The 18,567-nt window shown below is 35.5% G+C and overlaps 1 protein-coding gene across 1 annotated transcript; it reads left to right on the forward strand.

Moving 5' to 3' along the window:
* The first annotated feature begins 16,459 nt into the window (after positions 1–16,459).
* LOC121994474 (transcription factor GHD7-like) lies at positions 16,460–17,692 on the forward strand. Its single transcript, XM_042548491.1, has 2 exons — positions 16,460–16,961; positions 17,172–17,692. The coding sequence occupies exons 1-2, from the start codon at positions 16,608–16,610 to the stop codon at positions 17,475–17,477; spliced, it is 660 nt and encodes a 219-aa protein (XP_042404425.1). The 5' UTR covers positions 16,460–16,607; the 3' UTR covers positions 17,478–17,692.
* The last annotated feature ends 875 nt before the right edge of the window (positions 17,693–18,567 follow it).

The raw sequence follows: 18,567 nt of genomic DNA on the forward strand, positions 1-18,567 counted from the left end.
CCATAGCATTGTCCTCCAGCCTCCGTTAGTCCAATTTTCTTTTACCTGTATCTGCAGTATAAGAAAAGTAGTACCTGTAAGCTTAAAGCTTAGTAAGAAATCATCTACCTCACAAAAACATGCAATGATGCAAATATGATTTTAAATCATGCTGTTTAAAACATATGCTGGATATACTGAATAAACTAGCATGGCATGGCATATAAGCATACAATCATGGCATATCTAAACCTGAACATAAAAACATGTATAACAACTGCACATAAAGTTATCATGCATATTCACAGGGAAAAACTAAACTGAAGCATGATACTGAACTGCGCTAAAACTGATCTTAAACTATAATCACTGGATTAGATCAAGAGTTTGAAAGCTAATATCATAATAAGTGAAAATAGTAATCATGCTGTTTGGGCCTAGCAACTGTACTTGATATGCGCGCATCCCTAACTAAACCCGGGTTTGCAAATCCCGAATTTAGTAGGGTTAACTAGGTTATCTAAACCTAGAACTAGGTTATCTAAACCTAGGGACCGACTATGGGAGCCCAGCCCAATGGATATCTAATCCAGTACAGTGCCACTGAAAATAAAATACTGAATATAGCTACTAATTGCTTATTTTGCTGTTTCTAGGTTATCTGAACCTAGAGCTAGGTTATCTAAACCTAGAGGCGACTGTGGGAGCCCACCCATTGGATATCTGATCCATATAAGCTGTAATAAACTGAGAATACTGAATAGATACTTCTAATGTATCTAACTAAGCTGTTGAAGATGCATATGGTGCATTTTTACTAAACTAGCTATTTTATCGAACACTTAGTGTGCCCTAACTCTCCTCTCTATTAGGGAGACCACCTCTAGGCACCCGACAATGTCTAACCTCCTATCTGAAGAGAGAAAACGTGTCCGGCCCATCTAAAGGTGTTCAACTAAATCCCTAATCTGCGAAGAGAATTAAATACACCCTAGATATCGATAAAAATCTGCATACATCCTAACTAGAACATAAAAACTCAATCGGAAGCTATTATACTGTAGGTGAGGGGTTTCTTACCTCCTATTCGTAATTTCTTACGATTCTATTCGCTAAAATTCCGGTGGAGATGATCTTCTCGACGATCCGTTCACGTCTTCGCGTTCCTCTCGCGGAGAAGAATCTTTTTCGTGTTGGAGTCGTCGCTGGAAGATGATCCCTTGAGTCTAGCCTTGGTGCACCGAGAGAAAGAGGAGGAAGAGAGGTTGGCGTCGGTGAAGGAGGAGAGGGAGGATCGGCGGGATTAGGTTGAGGGAGAAGTTGCCGAACCCAAAATAATTAAACCAACCCAACTTAAGTTTATATTTATATTAAGTGGATTATTGAACCCAACTCTAATATAAATATAATTGGTTCCTCTTTCTTTCAGCACGGCCCTGCTGGGTTCACCGGTTACTATACATTATCCCTAAACCATAGGTCTCGGGTTCGATTCCCGCCTAAGCTATTTTGCGGTTCTATTTATTTTTGCTGTTTCCGCTACTCGGAAAATTCCGGAAAAATATCTAAAAATTCCAGAAAAATCATAGAATGTTTCTAAAAATAATTTGAGAATTTTCGGGCGTTACAACTCCCCATACCTTATAAAAAGTTCGTCCTCGAACTTAGAATAATTCTGGGTACTTCTGTCTCATACTGGCTTCTGACTCCCAAGTTGCCTCTTCTACTGTGTGACTGTGCCAAATGACTTTGACTAATGGTACTTCCTTGTTCCGCAATTTCTTAACTGCTCGGTCTATTATCTGAATAGGCCGACTATCATAGAGGTCTTCGGATGATGCTGAGGGCTCAATCACCGGTGGCATCCGGGTATGCTTCTTCAGCATAGAGACATGAAATACATTGTGGACAGCTGACATTTCCTGGGGTAGCTCTAGCTCATATGCTACCTTGCCCACTCTTCTGCTGATAAGGTATGGTCCCACATATCGGGGACTTAACTTACCCTTCTTCCCAAAACGCATTACTCCCTTCATGGGAGCTACTCTGAGGAACACTGAATCCCCAACTGAAAACTCTAGGGGTCTACGTCGGGTATCGGCATAGCTCTTCTGGCGGCTCTGAGCTGTCTTTATCCTCTGGCGGATCTGCTGTATAGCTGCTGTGGTATCTGCTACTAGATCTGTCTGAAGCTCTAGTTCCTTCTGTTCACCACTCTCATACCAGCAGATTGGTGATCTGCACCTCCGCCCATAGAGTGCCTCATAAGGTGCCATGCCGATAGTGGCCTGATAACTGTTGTTGTATGCAAATTCTGCTAGACTCAGATATTTGCACCAACTTCCCTTGAAATCTAGGGCACATGCTCGGAGCATATCTTCGAGTACCTGATTTACTCGCTCTGTCTGACCATCTGTCTAAGGATGGAATGCTGTGCTGAACTTTAACTTCGTGCCCAATGCTGACTGTACACACTCCCAGAAGTGTGATGTAAATCTGGTGTCTCTGTCTGAAATAATGGTACATGGGACTCCATGAAGTCTGACGATCTCCTGGAGATACAACTGAGCTAGCTTCTCCATGGAGTAGGATATCTTGATAGCTAAAAAGTGGGCTGATTTAGTCAACCTGTCGACGATTACCCAGATGGCGTCAAAACCATTCGTGGTTCTGGGCAGTCCCACTATGAAGTCCATAGAGATATCCTCCCACTTCCACTCTGGAATACCACTCTGTAACGACCCAACTCCTGGGTACTAATCTGTGAGTCGGATCGCTACATTAACTACTGAAGCTACTGTGCGGAAAACTGGGTAAAATAAAATTTCACTAACTGACTCAGTTAATCTGACAACTGATACACCCATGCTGTTATAAGGAAGGATTCAAGACCCTTTTCCGGTTGGTGTACATGTGCTAAGGAGGATACTTGACCTCCCATCTGAGCTAGGAACTCAGAACTAACTTCCCAGCTAGCTGCTGATCGATCCACGGATCGATCAAACTTGCTACGATTCTGTGCCCTGCTGGATCGGTCTGCGGACGAACCGGCAAGGGATGGATCGGGCAAAACCAAGGTCTCGATCGGTCTGCAGACCGATCGAGCGAAACGGATGCTCTGTTCGGTGCTGGATCGGTCGGACGATCGATCGAGATAGCATCTGATGCATCTTGTATGCCTCGGATCGGTCGGTGGCCGATCTAGGATCTGATCTTGCGGATCGATCGGCAGACCGATCCAACTCTGATACGAAATCAGAGTTTCTGATTTCAGAACTTTCAGGCACTGGAACGTACCACAACTCACAGACATAGGTTCTAGATACATGAAAAACAATCTAACATTAACCTACGTGCGTCCTAACCTGAACAAACTGAATAGTGCATAGTTTTACTGGATTAAAACATTTAACCAGCTAAGGATTTAAACCACAAACAAACTAACAACGTAAATACTGGAATTAAGCTGTTTCGACCCCTAGGATCTTTATTCCAAACCCCTTGCACACACACACCTCCATAGCATTGTCCTCCAGCCTCCGTTAGTCCAATTTTCTTTTACCTGTATCTGCAGTATAAGAAAAGTAGTACCTGTAAGCTTAAAGCTTAGTAAGAAACCATCTACCTCACAAAAACATGCAACGATGCAAATATGATTTTAAATCATGCTGTTTAAAACATATGCTGGATATACTGAATAAACTAGCATGGCATGGCATATAAGCATACAATCATGACATATCTAAACCTGAACATAAAAACATGTATAACAACTGCACATAAAGTTATCATGCATATTCACAGGGAAAAACTAAACTGAAGCATGATACTGAACTGCGCTAAAACTGATCTTAAACTATAATCACTGGATTAGATCAAGAGTTTGAAAGCTAATATCATAATAAGTGAAAATAGTAATCATGCTGTTTGGGCCCAGCAACTGTACTTGCTATGCGCGCATCCCTAACTAGACCCGGGTTTGCAAATCCCGAATTTAGTAGGGTTAACTAGGTTATCTAAACCTAGAACTAGGTTATCTAAACCTAGGGACCGACTATGGGAGCCCAGCCCAATGGATATCTAATCCAGTACAGTGCCACTGAAAATAAAATACTGAATATAGCTACTAATTGCTTATTTTGCTGTTTCTAGGTTATCTGAACCTAGAGCTAGGTTATCTAAACCTAGAGGCGACTGTGGGAGCCCACCCATTGGATATCTGATCCATATAAGCTGTAATAAACTGAGAATACTGAATAGATACTTCTAATGTATCTAACTAAGCTGTTGAAGATGCATATGGTGTATTTTTACTAAACTAGCTATTTTATCGAACACTTAGTGTGCCCTAACTCTCCTCTCTATTAGGGAGACCACCTCTAGGCACCCGACAACGTCTAACCTCCTTTCTGAAGAGAGAAAACGTGTCCGGCCCATCTAAAGGTGTTCAACTAAATCCCTAATATGCGAAGAGAATTAAATACACCCTAGATATCGATAAAAATCTGCATACATCCTAACTAGAACATAAAAACTCAATTGGAAGCTATTATACTGCAGGTGAGGGGTTTCTTACCTCCTATTCGTAATTTCTTACGATTCTATTCGCTAAAATTCCGGTGGAGATGATCTTCTCGACGATCCGTTCATGTCTTCGCGTTCCTCTCGCGGAGAAGAATCTTTTTCGTGTTGGAGTCGTCGCCGGAAGATGATCCCTTGAGTCTAGCCTTGGTGCACCGAGAGAAAGAGGAGGAAGAGAGGTTGGCGTCGGTGAAGGAGGAGAGGGAGGATCGGCGGGATTAGGTTGAGGGAGAAGTTGCCGAACCCAAAATAATTAAACCAACCCACCTTAAGTTTATATTTATATTAAGTGGATTATTGAACCCAACTCTAATATAAATATAATTGGTTCCTCTTTCTTTCAGCACGGCCCTGCTGGGTTCACCGGTTACTATACATTATCCCTAAACCATAGGTCTCGGGTTCGATTCCCGCCTAAGCTATTTTGCGGTTCTATTTATTTTTGCTGTTTCCGCTACTCGGAAAATTCTGGAAAAATATCTAAAAATTCCAGAAAAATCATAGAATGTTTCTAAAAATAATTTGAGAATTTTCGGGCGTTACATCTTCGATATCTCAAAGGCACTATTCTACATGATCTTCTTTTATATCGTCAGTCTTCACGACAGTTGATTGCCTATAGTGATGTAGATTGGGTTGGATCTCCCGAAGATAGACGTTCTACTAGTGGATATGCTATATTTCATAGACGAAATCTTGTTTCCTGGCTTTCAAAGAAGCAACCTACAGTCTCTCGCTCTAGTACTGAAGCTGAATATAAAGCTATCGCTAACGCAATATCAGAAATTATTTGGCTACAATTTTTTCTTTCAGAATTATACTTTTTCCCAACTGCTACGCCTAAAATATGATGTGATAATATTGGAGTAACTTATCTTGTGGCAAATCCTGTTTTTCATGCTCGTACCAAGCATGTAGAGATTGATTTTTATTTTGTTCGCGAGCGTGTGGCGACTCTACAACTTTTGGTTTCTTATATCTCTACGGAAGATCAAATTGCTGATATATTTACTAAACTATTATCTAGACAATGTTTCATCAAGTTAACACTCAAACTCAACGTTCAGGCACTCCCGTTGAGTTTGTCGAGGGGTAATGACAATAATGGAAATAAACTCTAATTGATTTCAATAAATTGAGATTTATTATATTTGGCACACAATCAAGATCGACATGAATCAAAAAGGGAAAATCATATTTCCAAGTCTATTATATTACTATGTTTATAATTATTATGATTGTATGACTTATTTAATTTTTCCATTATTATTTTAGACAATTTATATAAATAAGCTTATTCGTTTTAATAATAAAATTATCAAAAAGTTTTATATTATTTCTTTCCTCTACCTATTGATTCCAATAAATATATTTTTGGTGATTAAGTTGGGTTGTAAGAACAATTTCAAAAAGGAAATTAATGATACGGAACACAAGAAAAAGTAAAGCCAAGCAAATCTCAAGATCATACATTGATCAAATGGATACAGTAAATTTCAAAATTTTAATGTATAAGGTCAACATACTTTATCATCTAGATCAACGAAGATTTTTAAAATCTAACAACTACTAGTAAATTTTGTCGATTTGATATCAAATGATCTTCCTCCTAAGCTACCATCTGAAACTACTTTAAATTAGAGGATGTATTCTTTCAACCTGAGGCAACTAATGTAGAAGGATCCGATGATTTTTATTATTATTTTTTGATAATTTTCATTTTTTTACTAATTTTTTATTTTTTTATATTTGAGGTATTTTTAGTAATTTATATCTTTTATATATATTTTAAAATTTTGAGCCGATTTTAGGATTATGAGTTTTTTCCTTTCTGTTAGTATTTTTTCCTTTCTTTACAAGATAGGGATTGAGGTCCATATGTTAAAATTTATTTCCTTTTTTTATGTCTTAGGATATGAGTTTATATAAACATATTTTAGCTGTTTAAAAATTATCCATGGTTATTAAATAAAATTTCCTTTTTATGGAAAAATCTAGAGGACAATGGGTTTCTCTTCTTGCCTTCTCCTCAAAATCCCCTTTCTCGTCAATCCAAAGGATAATTGCTATCTTGTCTAGCGTCAGTGTGTCATGTTACATGCCATGAAATTATATCATATATTCATATTGTCATGAAAAATGATTTATGTCATGTCATATCTACATCATTTAAGACATGATAGATTTTTTTTATTGAAGTTATGTATTTGATATATGATATATACATTTACATGCATTATTTCAATTCTTTATAATTAAGGACAATATGACATTGGTTGGCATCCTAGGTCCATTAGTCAAATTAGAGTGTTTAAATAAAGATGTATGATCCCTTAATTTATGGAAAACCTATTTTACATCTCACAAGACTATAGGATGACTTGTGTGTATATTAAGATACATAAGATATAAGTGAGATGTTAGAATAATGAACTAAATTTAAGATGCAATTTGATGTATCAAAATGAGCTTCAACTTCATCAAACCAAATGGATTTAATATTAACCAATCATGAAGAAAGCTAATGTGCAAGTGATGTATATTTAGTTCATAGATCATGGTTGGAAATTGTGTTTAAAAACTATTTTAAAATTATTTTTAAAAAATTTGGTAAAATCTATTTGTTGATAACAATCACCATTGATTAGTAAGATACAAAGTTAAAGTGAAGCATTAAAGTTCTCAATAGTTTCCAACTTCGTACCATTCTTGGAAAATAAGATGTATTTTTATAGGAAATTATTTTTCCTTGATATTATTTGACATAAATAATACTTATATGAAATTTCATGATTTTTTAAAATAGTAGAATTACTTATACATTTTTAAAATTCAATCTAATATATTATAATTTCATAATTTTAGGCTACTAATCAATTGGTAGCTGTATTTTTAGATGAAATGAGTTTATTTTAATTGATTAAGCCACCCCTAGGTATGGTAACTATCATTAATCCTCTGTTATGTTTGGATAAATATTCAAAGGTGATTTTCTAGATAAAAATGAGAAAGGGATGTTAAAAAGCGGATGCTAAGAATTTAAGGAAAAGGTTTAGATTCAGAGTTAAATTTTTAACCTTATTACTTAAATTTTTAGGATCTTCTAAAGGTTTAAGAACTCTAAATTAGTGTTGATGCAATGGTAGAAGTTGGAGCATGATTTGAGGGGGAGGTCCACCTTGAAGGCATGAATTGGAAATGATGGGAAGAATTTGAAGGATTGAGAAGAAGGATAATGGGTATATGCTCAAGGTTGAGCATTGAAGACAATGGAAAATAGGGAACCTTCATTGTGATGTTGGAAGTTTGGGATAAATCTTGAGAAAATATTTTTGATGTGCATTAAAGGGGGAGAATGTAGGGTTTAAATTAGGAAACTCTCATTCATGCTTTGGCATGAGGAGAAGGGTGAAAAAGGAAAGTTGGTCTAATGAGTCAGCTTAACTTAAACATATTGTCAAACATCAAAAACGATAAGATTATTGGTGCAATCAACCTTAGGTCAAAGTTGACCAAGCTTGGGTTCACTCAAGTTTGGGTTTTGATATTTGATCAATACGTTAGTAAGATGTCAAGTAGGTCAATGTTGACTGAATACTTAGTGATTGAAAATCCAATGGGAAGTTGGCAAGAGAAAAGTCTAAATGGGTCAAGGTTAACCGGACACTTGGTGATCAGAAGTTCAACGGATAGTTGGCAAGAGAAAAGTCAAAGTAAGTCAAGCTTAACTGAACACTTGGTGATTAGAATTCCAATGGAAAGTTGGCAAGAGAAAAATCTAAATGGGTTAAGGTTGATCTAACACTTGGTGATCAGAAGTCTAATGGGTAGGTTGTAAGAGAAAAGTCCAAGCGGGTCAAGGTTGATCGAACACTTGATGATCAAAGGTCCAATAGGAAATTGGCAAGAAAAAAGTCCAAGTGGGTCAAGGTTGATCGAATATTTGGTGATCAAAAGTATAATGGAAAGTTGACAAGAGAAAAGTCCAAGTAGGTCAAGGTTGACCGGATACTTGGTGATCGAAAGTTTAACAGGTAGTTGGCGAGAGAAAAGTCTAAGTGGATCACGGTTGACTGGACACTTGGCAATCGGAAGTCCAACAGGTAGTTAGCATGAGACATGGAGTTTCGGTAGGTCAAAGTTGATAAGATACTAAGTAACGAGGAAATTCTGATAGAGCAAACTTTCGAAAGTTATAACTTTGACTCAGATAACAGAACGACGTGTTTTTAGGTGCAAAATGGAGCTCATTCAAAGATCTATATTTTTACCTAGTAAATTGATTGCACCAATCAATTGATAGCTTATTTCCAACAAATAGAATGCTTCCGAATCAATTGGCCTAATTGATTGGAAGCAATCAATCGATTTGTGAGTCTCATCAATCGATTAGTAAGGTAAAAAATAGTCATTTTGCATATTTAAACATCTGAATCCAACGTGTTAATCGATTGGTGAAGTTATCAATCGATTGATAGGCAAAAATCAGCCTGAATGCAACCCTATAAAAGAGGTTTTCATGAAGATTTGAAGGGGTCGGTTCTTGAGGGTTTATAGACGAAGTACTACTATATTTCCCACCACCAAAAGACAATCCAAAGTAACTATAGAGTAAGCAAATCAAGGTTTTCATTATAAAGTCGTTTTCACTTTTATTTGTATTTGCATTCTTATTTCATGTTGTATTCTGGTAAGAATAAGGTTGTAAGAGGCTTCTTCGCCTCCGGAAGACATCTGAAAAGGAGATGTTCATAGTGGAGGGAGATCAGTAGGAGTAGACATTAGATTAGTCACCTAAGAATAGGATACCAAGAAAAATCTTGGAATTGTTCATGTGACATCAAGTTTGACTCAAGTTTCCACTACGCATTCAAATGACGAACATGAGATCAAGACAAGAAACGATCAAAGCTATTCACCCTCACCCTCTATCTCGCACGGGTCCTTACAAATTTAAATGTCATATAACTCATTTATATTGATAATTAAAAATATTTTGTATTTTTAATAAGTACAATACAAGTTATAAATATCATTTATACTAACATATAAACATATTAAAAATTATCACTAATATTTATTTAAAATATATATATAATTCAAATTTAAAATTTACATATCATCACAATTCATCTATTACTTCAAATAGAAATATTTTTTTTTGAAATATATATTAAAGTGCTAATACATAATTTGTACTCGTCAAGTAATCATTTGAGTCAATTTTACAAATGTAATACTAATAATAAGCCTTTTACATCCAAAATTAATTAAAATACACTCAAAATATTAGATTTTAATTAGAACTAGCAAAGTCTCATTGAATAAAATATTAACTAATTTATTATAAATCATCTGCAACCATTATACCTACAAATACAACACATATATTTATAAAATAAAATAATAAAAATATAAAGTAAATAAAATGATAAACAAATAAACTATCATTCACACTTAGTAATAGTCTTTGGTTATTATCAACGGTCAATATATTTGATATTTGTTTAAAATTATAGTAATATGATAAATATATAAAATTAATAATATTTATTAAAAAAATAAAATCATACCAGATAAAAAAACAAAGTTATCATTCCTCCAAATACATCAAATACACTTGAACAATCATAACCACCAAACAGAAGCCTTACTTTCTCAAGCGTAGAAAAGTGCATTTGCACTTGGTGGCCTGTTACGTACATAATTTCTTAACTATAAGATTAACTTACCCAACACTAAATTATCATATATTACTTCTATTTTTGTGGGGAAAAAAAAACTAAACCATCAAGATTGTAAATACCTCAGCATTTGTAGAGACAAATAGTTGCACGTCTTCTTCCACTCCTTAAATTTGGGTCTCCTATTTCCATATTCTTCTATCTTATCTTTCCTCTCTAGCTACAATCAATTTCACATATCATAAACACTGAATAACATTTCAGTACCACACCAGATCATATCATCCTTTGCCAAGTCACTGATAAAGTACACCTTATTTCGAGCTACCTTGAAGTATGCCTCGATAAGAATTTTATTTAGTCCTTCAAATATTAATCGATCCACACCATCATGCATCCTTCGTCATTAATTCACCTGCAAACTCAACTTGTTCCAAGTTGTCAAAGTCGTCAAAACATCAACCGTTTCTCGTCCTAGAGCCCACTTTGCAATGAATTTTTTAGTCTTTCAAATGTCTCGTATATTTTTCTCTGATCACTTCCAAGTCCACCTTCCCGCGCTATTCGTACGAGCCATAATTTAGTATAGATTATTTAATATATATGGTAACGACAATTACTGTAGTAAATATGATTACGTCATCTTAGATATCTTTCACTGTCCATCTCAAAAATAAATAAAAAAATAATAATCTCAGTTAGCTTCATTGATTATCCCTGGGATGATCAGCCCGGTTCCATGAAAATTTCCCATCGACCACCAAGATAAATCGAAAAGCGCGCAGAATAGTCAACCCAGACATCCTCACTGTTCATCTCCAGATTATACAAAGAGGGGGGAGGGGTGATGTCGGATGGGATAATAATTATCTTGCGGCTATTGAATTTGTTGATTCTTATAAATAATCTTCTACAATCGGTTGATTCGAAGGAAAATATTATTAATCCTAAAAAAACTCAATCTTACATCAACTTAAATAATTATTTATATAGACTTCAAACTCTAAGATTAAAAATAAAAAGACTAATATATAGACCCCAATTTCAAAGATGAAAAGTGATGCGACGGTAAGAACGAGCCTACTTGGTACGAGTCAGTTGTCACGGTGTAAGTTAAAGTCAAGGCAATCAACACTAGGAAAGCGGATCGATTGGTCGATCGGAGAGACCCTTGTCCGGTCGACAGGAGTCAATTGTCATGGTGTAGGTCAAATTCAAGACGGTCAACACCAGGGAAGCAGATTGTTGGTCGATCGGAGAGACCCTTGTCAGGTTGACAGGAGAACAAGCTACGCGGGCCAGGAACCTGAGCCGAGCGGGCCACCAGTCTGACTCGAAGAATGACATTAGCATTATACACTTAATGCAATAACAACAACAACCAAGCATTTTCCCACTAGGTGGGGTCGGCTGTATGAATCTTTTTACGCCATTGAGTTCTATCTCATATTATATCATCATCTATATTTAAATAAATTTTATCTTATTTTATTGTTGCTAACCAAGTCTTTTTTGGTCTTCCTCTTCCTCGTTTGATATGCATGTTTATCATAGTTTTACATCGCCTAACTGGAGCATTTATTGGTCGTCTAAGTACATGTTCGTACCATCTTAAACGTGTCTCTCGGAGTTTGTCCTCAATAGATGCAAGTCCGACTTTCTCTCTAATGCTCTCATTCCTTATTTTGTCCATCTTCGTATGTCGACACATCCACCTTAACATCCTCATATCTGCAACTCTTATCTTATGTTCATGTGCTCGAGTCATAGCCCAACATTCAGCTCCATATAACATAGCAGGTCTAATAGCGGTTTTATAGAACTTACCTTTAAGTTTAAGATGTACTTTACAGTCACATAAAACACCCGACACTCCCCTCCATTTCAGTCATCCTACTTGTATTCTATGTAAGACGTCTCTCTCAATCTCTCCATCATTTTGTAAAAATGATCCTAAATATTTAAATCTCTCGATTCCGAGCAACTCGTTCTCTCCTATCTTAACAATTGTTTCATTACTTCTAATATTGCTAAATTTAAATTCCATATATTTTGTCTTTAATCTACTAAGCTTAAAACCTTTCCCTTCTAGTATTTTCCTCCAAGATTCTAGCTTAGCATTTACTCCTTCACGTGTCTTATCTACCTAAATAATATCATCTACAAACAACATGCACCACGGTACTGTGTCTTGAATGTGTGCAGTGAGTTTGTCCATAATTAGTATAAAAAGATAGGGACTTAGGGTTGATCCTTGATGTAACCCTATCTTTATTGGAAATGCTTCAGTTACTCCACCTGAAGTCTCTACTCTAATCGTTACATCCTCATACATATCCTTAATTAGTTTAATATATGTTACGCTAACACATCTCCTTTCTAAAATTCTCCATATAATTTCTCTTGGGACTCTATCATAAGTTTTTTCTAAGTCAATGAATACTATGTGTAGATCTTGTTTTTGCTCTCGATATTTTCCAATTAATTGTCTAAGGAGATGTATAGCTTCTATTGTCGATCTTCCAGGCATTAACCCAAATTGATTTTGTCACTGTGGTCTCCTTTCTTAATCTTTTTTCTATTACTTTTTCCGAAAGTTTCATAGTATGACTCATTAGTTTAATACCTCTATAGTTTGCACAATTTTGTATATCTCCCTTGTTCTTATATAAGGGAAGTAGAATACTTATCCTCCATTTATCAGACATTCTTTTCGTTTTCAATATCATGTTAAATAATTTTGTAAGTCATTCAATACCTTGTTTTCTTAAGCACTTTCATACCTCTATCGGAATATCATATGGTCCAACGGCTTTTCCATTGTGCATCTCATTTAAAGTTTGTTTTACTTCTGAAGTTTGAATTCTATGATAAAAATTAAAATTTCTATGCTCATTTAACCTAATTAAATTACCTAAGTTAAGTTGGTCACCTAAACCTTCATTAAAAAGTTGATGAAAATACCTCTTCCACCGCTCTTTTATTTCTCCATCATTTACTAATACCCTATTACATTCATCTTTAATACATTTTATTTGGCTAAGATTTCTTGTTTTCATTTCTCTCACTTTAGCTATTCTATAAATGTCTCTTTCCCCTTCTTTTGTATCTAATTTTTTATATAAACGTTCAAAAGTTTCATTTTTTGCTTCACTCACTACTTTCTTAGCTTCTTTCTTGGCTATTGTATATTTTTTTAAGTTTTCCTCGTTCTTACAAATATATAATTCCTTATAAGCTATTCGTTTTTCCTTCACTTTCTCTTGTACTTTCTCATTCCACCACCAAGATTCTTTACTTAGTGGTTCATGTTCCTTTGACTCACCGAGTACACTCTTAGTTACTATTTTCAACTTTGATACCATCTTATCCCATGTCGTATTAGAGTCATTGTATATTTCACCTAATGCTTGTACTTCTACCTTCTCCTTAAATATATTTTGTTTCCCATCCTTTAACTTCCACCACTTAATTCTAGGAATTGTATATATTTTCTTTCTATTGATACTATGTTTGAGGCGTATATCCAACACCACTACCCTATGTTGGGTAGTTAAGCTTTCTCCAGGGATGACTTTGGAATCTTTACAAATCTTTCTATCCTTCTTCCTAACCATAAGAAAGTTAATTTACGATTTATTATTCCCACTTTTGAATGTGACTAAGTGTTCTTCTCTTTTTTAAAAAAATGTATTAGCTAATATAAGGTCATATGCTATCGCAAAATCTAATATAGTTTTCCCTTCCTCATTCCTCGTTTCAAACCCATAACTCTCATGCACTCTCTCATATTCCTCATTTTTCACTCCGACATGCCCATTTATATCACATCCTATTAAAATCATTTCATTTGGTGGAATATTTTGTAATATTTCATCTAAGTCCTCCCAAAACCTTGATTTGGTAGCTTCATCTAATCCTACTTGTGGTGCATATACGCTAATTATGTTCATAGTTTCTTTTCGCCACTATTATCTTAAGGGCTATAATTCTATCCCCTTTTCTAACTACTCCTACAACTTCATCCTTTAACAAACTATTTACAATGATACTCACTCCATTTCTTGCTTTACTCTTTCCAGTGTACCATAACTTAAAACCCGAGTTCTCTATCATCTTTGTCTTCTCGCCAACTTAATGAAGCAATAAAATGATAAAAGAAGAAAAGATGGATAATTAATAAAGGAGAGAGGAGACTAAATAGAACACTCCATCTATTATTAAATGAGAAGAAGTCAAGACAAAGATATCTTCTGTCAGTAATCAATATCATTAAGCAGGGGAAGATGGAGAATTATCAGAAAAAGTATAAAAAGGGCACACCAGGTATGAAGAAAGGCATGAAAGATCTTTATCCTTAGTACTCATTTTTTTTTCCTGTTTTTGACTTGAGCGTCGAAGGGTGAACGCCAGAGACCCCTTCTCTGGTTTTAGTTTTGTTTTGCAGAGAGTGAGGTCTTCATCCCATCAGCGGAACTGTCACCTTCCCGACTTTCCAGCTTTGTGCCTTCGGACAATATTACAAAGAAAGTAAAGAAATCCTTACTGATTTTTTTTAACATACCTACAATCCTAAAATTTTTAAATAGATTAAAAATCCAAAAAAAATACAATGAAAATTATCAAAATACCCTAAATACTAAATAAAACCCAAATTTTATTTTAAAAAATAAAAATTATCAAAATTAATAATAAAAATATTTGATGTCGACCATCTCCAATATTAATTAGGTCGGTAAAGTCAGAATACTTGTATATTATAAAAAAACAATGTAGCCAAGAATAATGTGCATATTAATCAATTATGACAAAGATATTGTATATATAGACATTTCATCCATAAATACGTGGAAAACATTGAAAAAGAAAATGATTTCTCTAAATGAAATAGAAATTAATAATATTTTATACATAAATAATTAAGTGTGCACACGAAAATAAAGAATGATCTCTTTTCAAAAGGAAATAGCTTTTGGTTTCTGATTGAGCCAAAAGAATAATTATCTAAAGGAATAGAATCTAGTAACTAAAGTAAAAAAAAAAGTTTATATTCTTCAACTCGATTCATGCATGAAATAAAAAAAAAATGTTAATTTATGTACTTGATTATAATAATATTTAGGTTATAAGATAAAGAATAGACTTCACAATATTTTTCTCAGTGCATTTGACTTGCTTAGGTTGTCTCTCAAATCACAGTCTATCTTTCAAACACTCAGTCTAATATTGAACCTTCTATCCTATCATTCTTAGTTCATGTGAAGAAAGATGCTGTCCTATACGGTCTCTATTGCCCTTCAGCAGGTGCCGCGCGCGGTAAAGCACTTTGGTGATAAGCAAGAGTATCACGGTTCGAATTACATTTAAAAAAATATTTATCTAGAATGGGATTATGGACGGTGAACATGCGATGACACAAGTGTTTTCTAAATTTATTCTAATGAATAATGGAAAATTTCTATAGAACCGATCAAATTCATCACCTAAAATTAATTAGTTAATTGGAAACTTGAATTGCTTTAAAAAAAGTTTTTTTTTTTTTGTTTTTTTTAAGTTGATGCAAAATCTCTCAGGATCTTGTAAACCACATGGCTTTGGTAGCTTAAAGCAAGACAACACTCCCCCATCATCCTTTCATTTAATTCCCACCACAAACTCTAGCCAAACTAATTCTCTCTTTTTAGATTTTTTGGTATTTCTACTCGTATAGACAGTGTTCACGCGAAATTAAACGAATAGCCAGGATCAAACTTTTTTTTTTAAAAAAAAAATATTTCGGCTAATCTATTTCATGATTTGACATGCACGGTATAATTACTCTCTCCCTCTCTCCCGTGCACTAGACGATCTCCTTCTTCCGCTGCACTCAAACTCCGACAACAATGCAGCATGCACGTTACCATCATGCATTTATTCTGTACCTAAAAACTCACCTTTCTTAATTGGTACACAGACCAATTAATTATAATCTTGTTTTATTTTCTTAATCAAAAGTTTCTGGTTTGTTATTTTATTCGGAGGCGATTTATAGTTTATCAAATATTTACTTGAATTTAAAATGTTTGTGGAAGTTAACGCGGTTAAAACCATGCTAGTGTTTTTGAAATAAAAAAAAAAAGAAAATGATCGAAAGAATATATATATATCTATCTTTTGATAAAAATAAAAAGTATAAGAGTCATCGAGAAAAAGAATGAATATGAGCAAAAGCTTTAGGAGATACCTTGGGTGCAATCCCGTGATAGCAGTGTTTAGACATGGAACGGTGTAGCTCTACAGTGGCAAAACCACAACCCTAACCGACCTCCATTCTTAAGTCCTCCTCCTCCCCTCTCCCTTCCCCGGCCATCCATTCGCGGTCACATGATCGCGGCCATGTCGGACTCCAACCTGTGCGACGTGTGCCGTGGCGCCGGCGGAGGCTCGTGCCTCCACTGCGCCCTCCCAGGCCAGTTCAACGCGCCCATGCGCGAGTTCCATTTCTTCGGGCACCAGGATTCCGTCGCCTGGATGTTTAACGATGGCAAGGAGAATGATCCGCCGCTGGAGGAACCCCCAGCCACGGCCGCCAGCGGATTCCGGTGCCTAGATGGCTTGGGGGGAGGAGGCGCCAACTCTAGACTCGGCCTGACGTTGGATGTTTGCCTGAGTAGTTCCGCTAGGCCGCTGGAGACGATACCTGCTGTATCGATGGCGACGGCGTCTAGCGCCACCTTTGTGAGTGGAATTCGATTACTTTGATAATCTCATACAATTTTTGTGGGCATAGCTAGGTCAGACACGATCATTTTAAAGTATAAAAAGCATGATGTTTCAAGTGTTGTATGATTAATACACTCAAAGTAGAGAAAAGATACATATTTGCATTTTATTTCATGTACGTGTCATGTGATCAGTTGTGCTAATTGAATATTTCTGGATTTGTAGATGTCGTTCTTGGAATCTTTAAACGATAAAGAGAAAGCGGTCGGAGATGACGGCGGCATGAAGGTCGGCCAAGGTGATGAACTGACGGTGGAGAGGGAAGCCAAGATCATGAGGTACAAAGAGAAGAGGGAGAAGAGGAGGTACGAGAAGCAGATACGATATGCCTCGAGGAAGGCCTATGCTGAGAAGAGGCCTAGGGTGAAAGGGCGTTTCGCGAAGACGATGGAGGAGCCTACAGGGAGTCATCCACTCGAACAGCAAACTCATGAGACTCCTGATAGAAATGATTTCAGATGGTTCCACTAAGACGTAGAAGGTGATCTGCTAATATAATGTATATCGTTACTTAATTAATTATAGTGAGTCCTAGCTAGCTAGGTTTCATATATATATATATGATTAATTAATTATATACACAGTCTGAAAGTATTTGATGTTGACTTAGCTTTAATATGCATCTTGTTAAGCATAATATATGGGTTGGAAAGAGTATATATGAATTATTCAAAGAAAGAGTTTAGGTTCTGATCAAAAAATGTGCTCTAACACCTTCATCCAATGGTCATCCTTCTACGTTGTATTTCATTACATATTTATAGTGTTTCGGAATGTAGTTGTAGTATTGGAAGAGTGAGGCCCTATTAATGTGCTACACGCGAGTTGATGTTTTATTGACAGAATATTGTAGTGCAAAATAACCGCACACGTTATTTAGTTTCTTTAATCTAAGTTCTATGTGTATTCCGAATATAAAGGTGATATGATGCGCCACTAGGCGAAATGTTCTTGGCCAAATTAAATTTTGGCGAAATCTTCCAAATGAAGATCGCTTGAGGGAGATAATAGGGAGAGTTTTTTAATTGAAATAAATTTAAAGTTTAACTTCAGCTCGGTTGAGATGGCCTGGATTAATAATTTCAGGCTGCCAAGAAGTAAAAGAAGAGATATTTGGAATGGTTGAGTTGTCTAATCGAGATGTCGAGGCCGAGATGTCTTGGGCGAGATGCTGAGGCTGAAATGCCTTAGCCAAGATAGAGGTCGAGATGTAGAGTGAAAGAGATTTCAAGGTCTGCGATGAATGTGATTTCTTTAAAATAGATTCATCCTCTTCTTGCAGTGCTTTGAGATTATGATAGACGTCTATTTTAAAGAGAATCATTCAATATACTAGGATTGATCAGATCAAGTCACCAGATTAAATCAAATTAGTATTAGAATTTAATAATTATTAAAATAATTCTGTTATAATTATTAGAATAATTCTTAGAATAATTTTATTATTTATTAATTGGTCAATTGACCAAGTACTTCTTATATATTTTATATTATATTATCCTTAGGACAAATATCATTGAACAATTAGATTTATTATTGTTCTCATATCCTTTCATGATCT

This window comes from Zingiber officinale, chromosome 6A, assembly GCF_018446385.1.
Source record: "Zingiber officinale cultivar Zhangliang chromosome 6A, Zo_v1.1, whole genome shotgun sequence".
NCBI lineage: Eukaryota > Viridiplantae > Streptophyta > Magnoliopsida > Zingiberales > Zingiberaceae > Zingiber > Zingiber officinale.

What these genes read in the sequence shown, in the direction of transcription:
- LOC121994474 (XM_042548491.1), top strand. Translation starts at nt 16,608, where the DNA reads ATGATCGCGGCCATGTCGGACTCCAACCTGTGCGACGTGTGCCGTGGC. An exon ending in CGGCGTCTAGCGCCACCTTT is followed by an intron (nt 16,962 to 17,171) that starts GTGAGTGGAATT and finishes CTGGATTTGTAG; the next exon opens with ATGTCGTTCTTGGAATCTTT.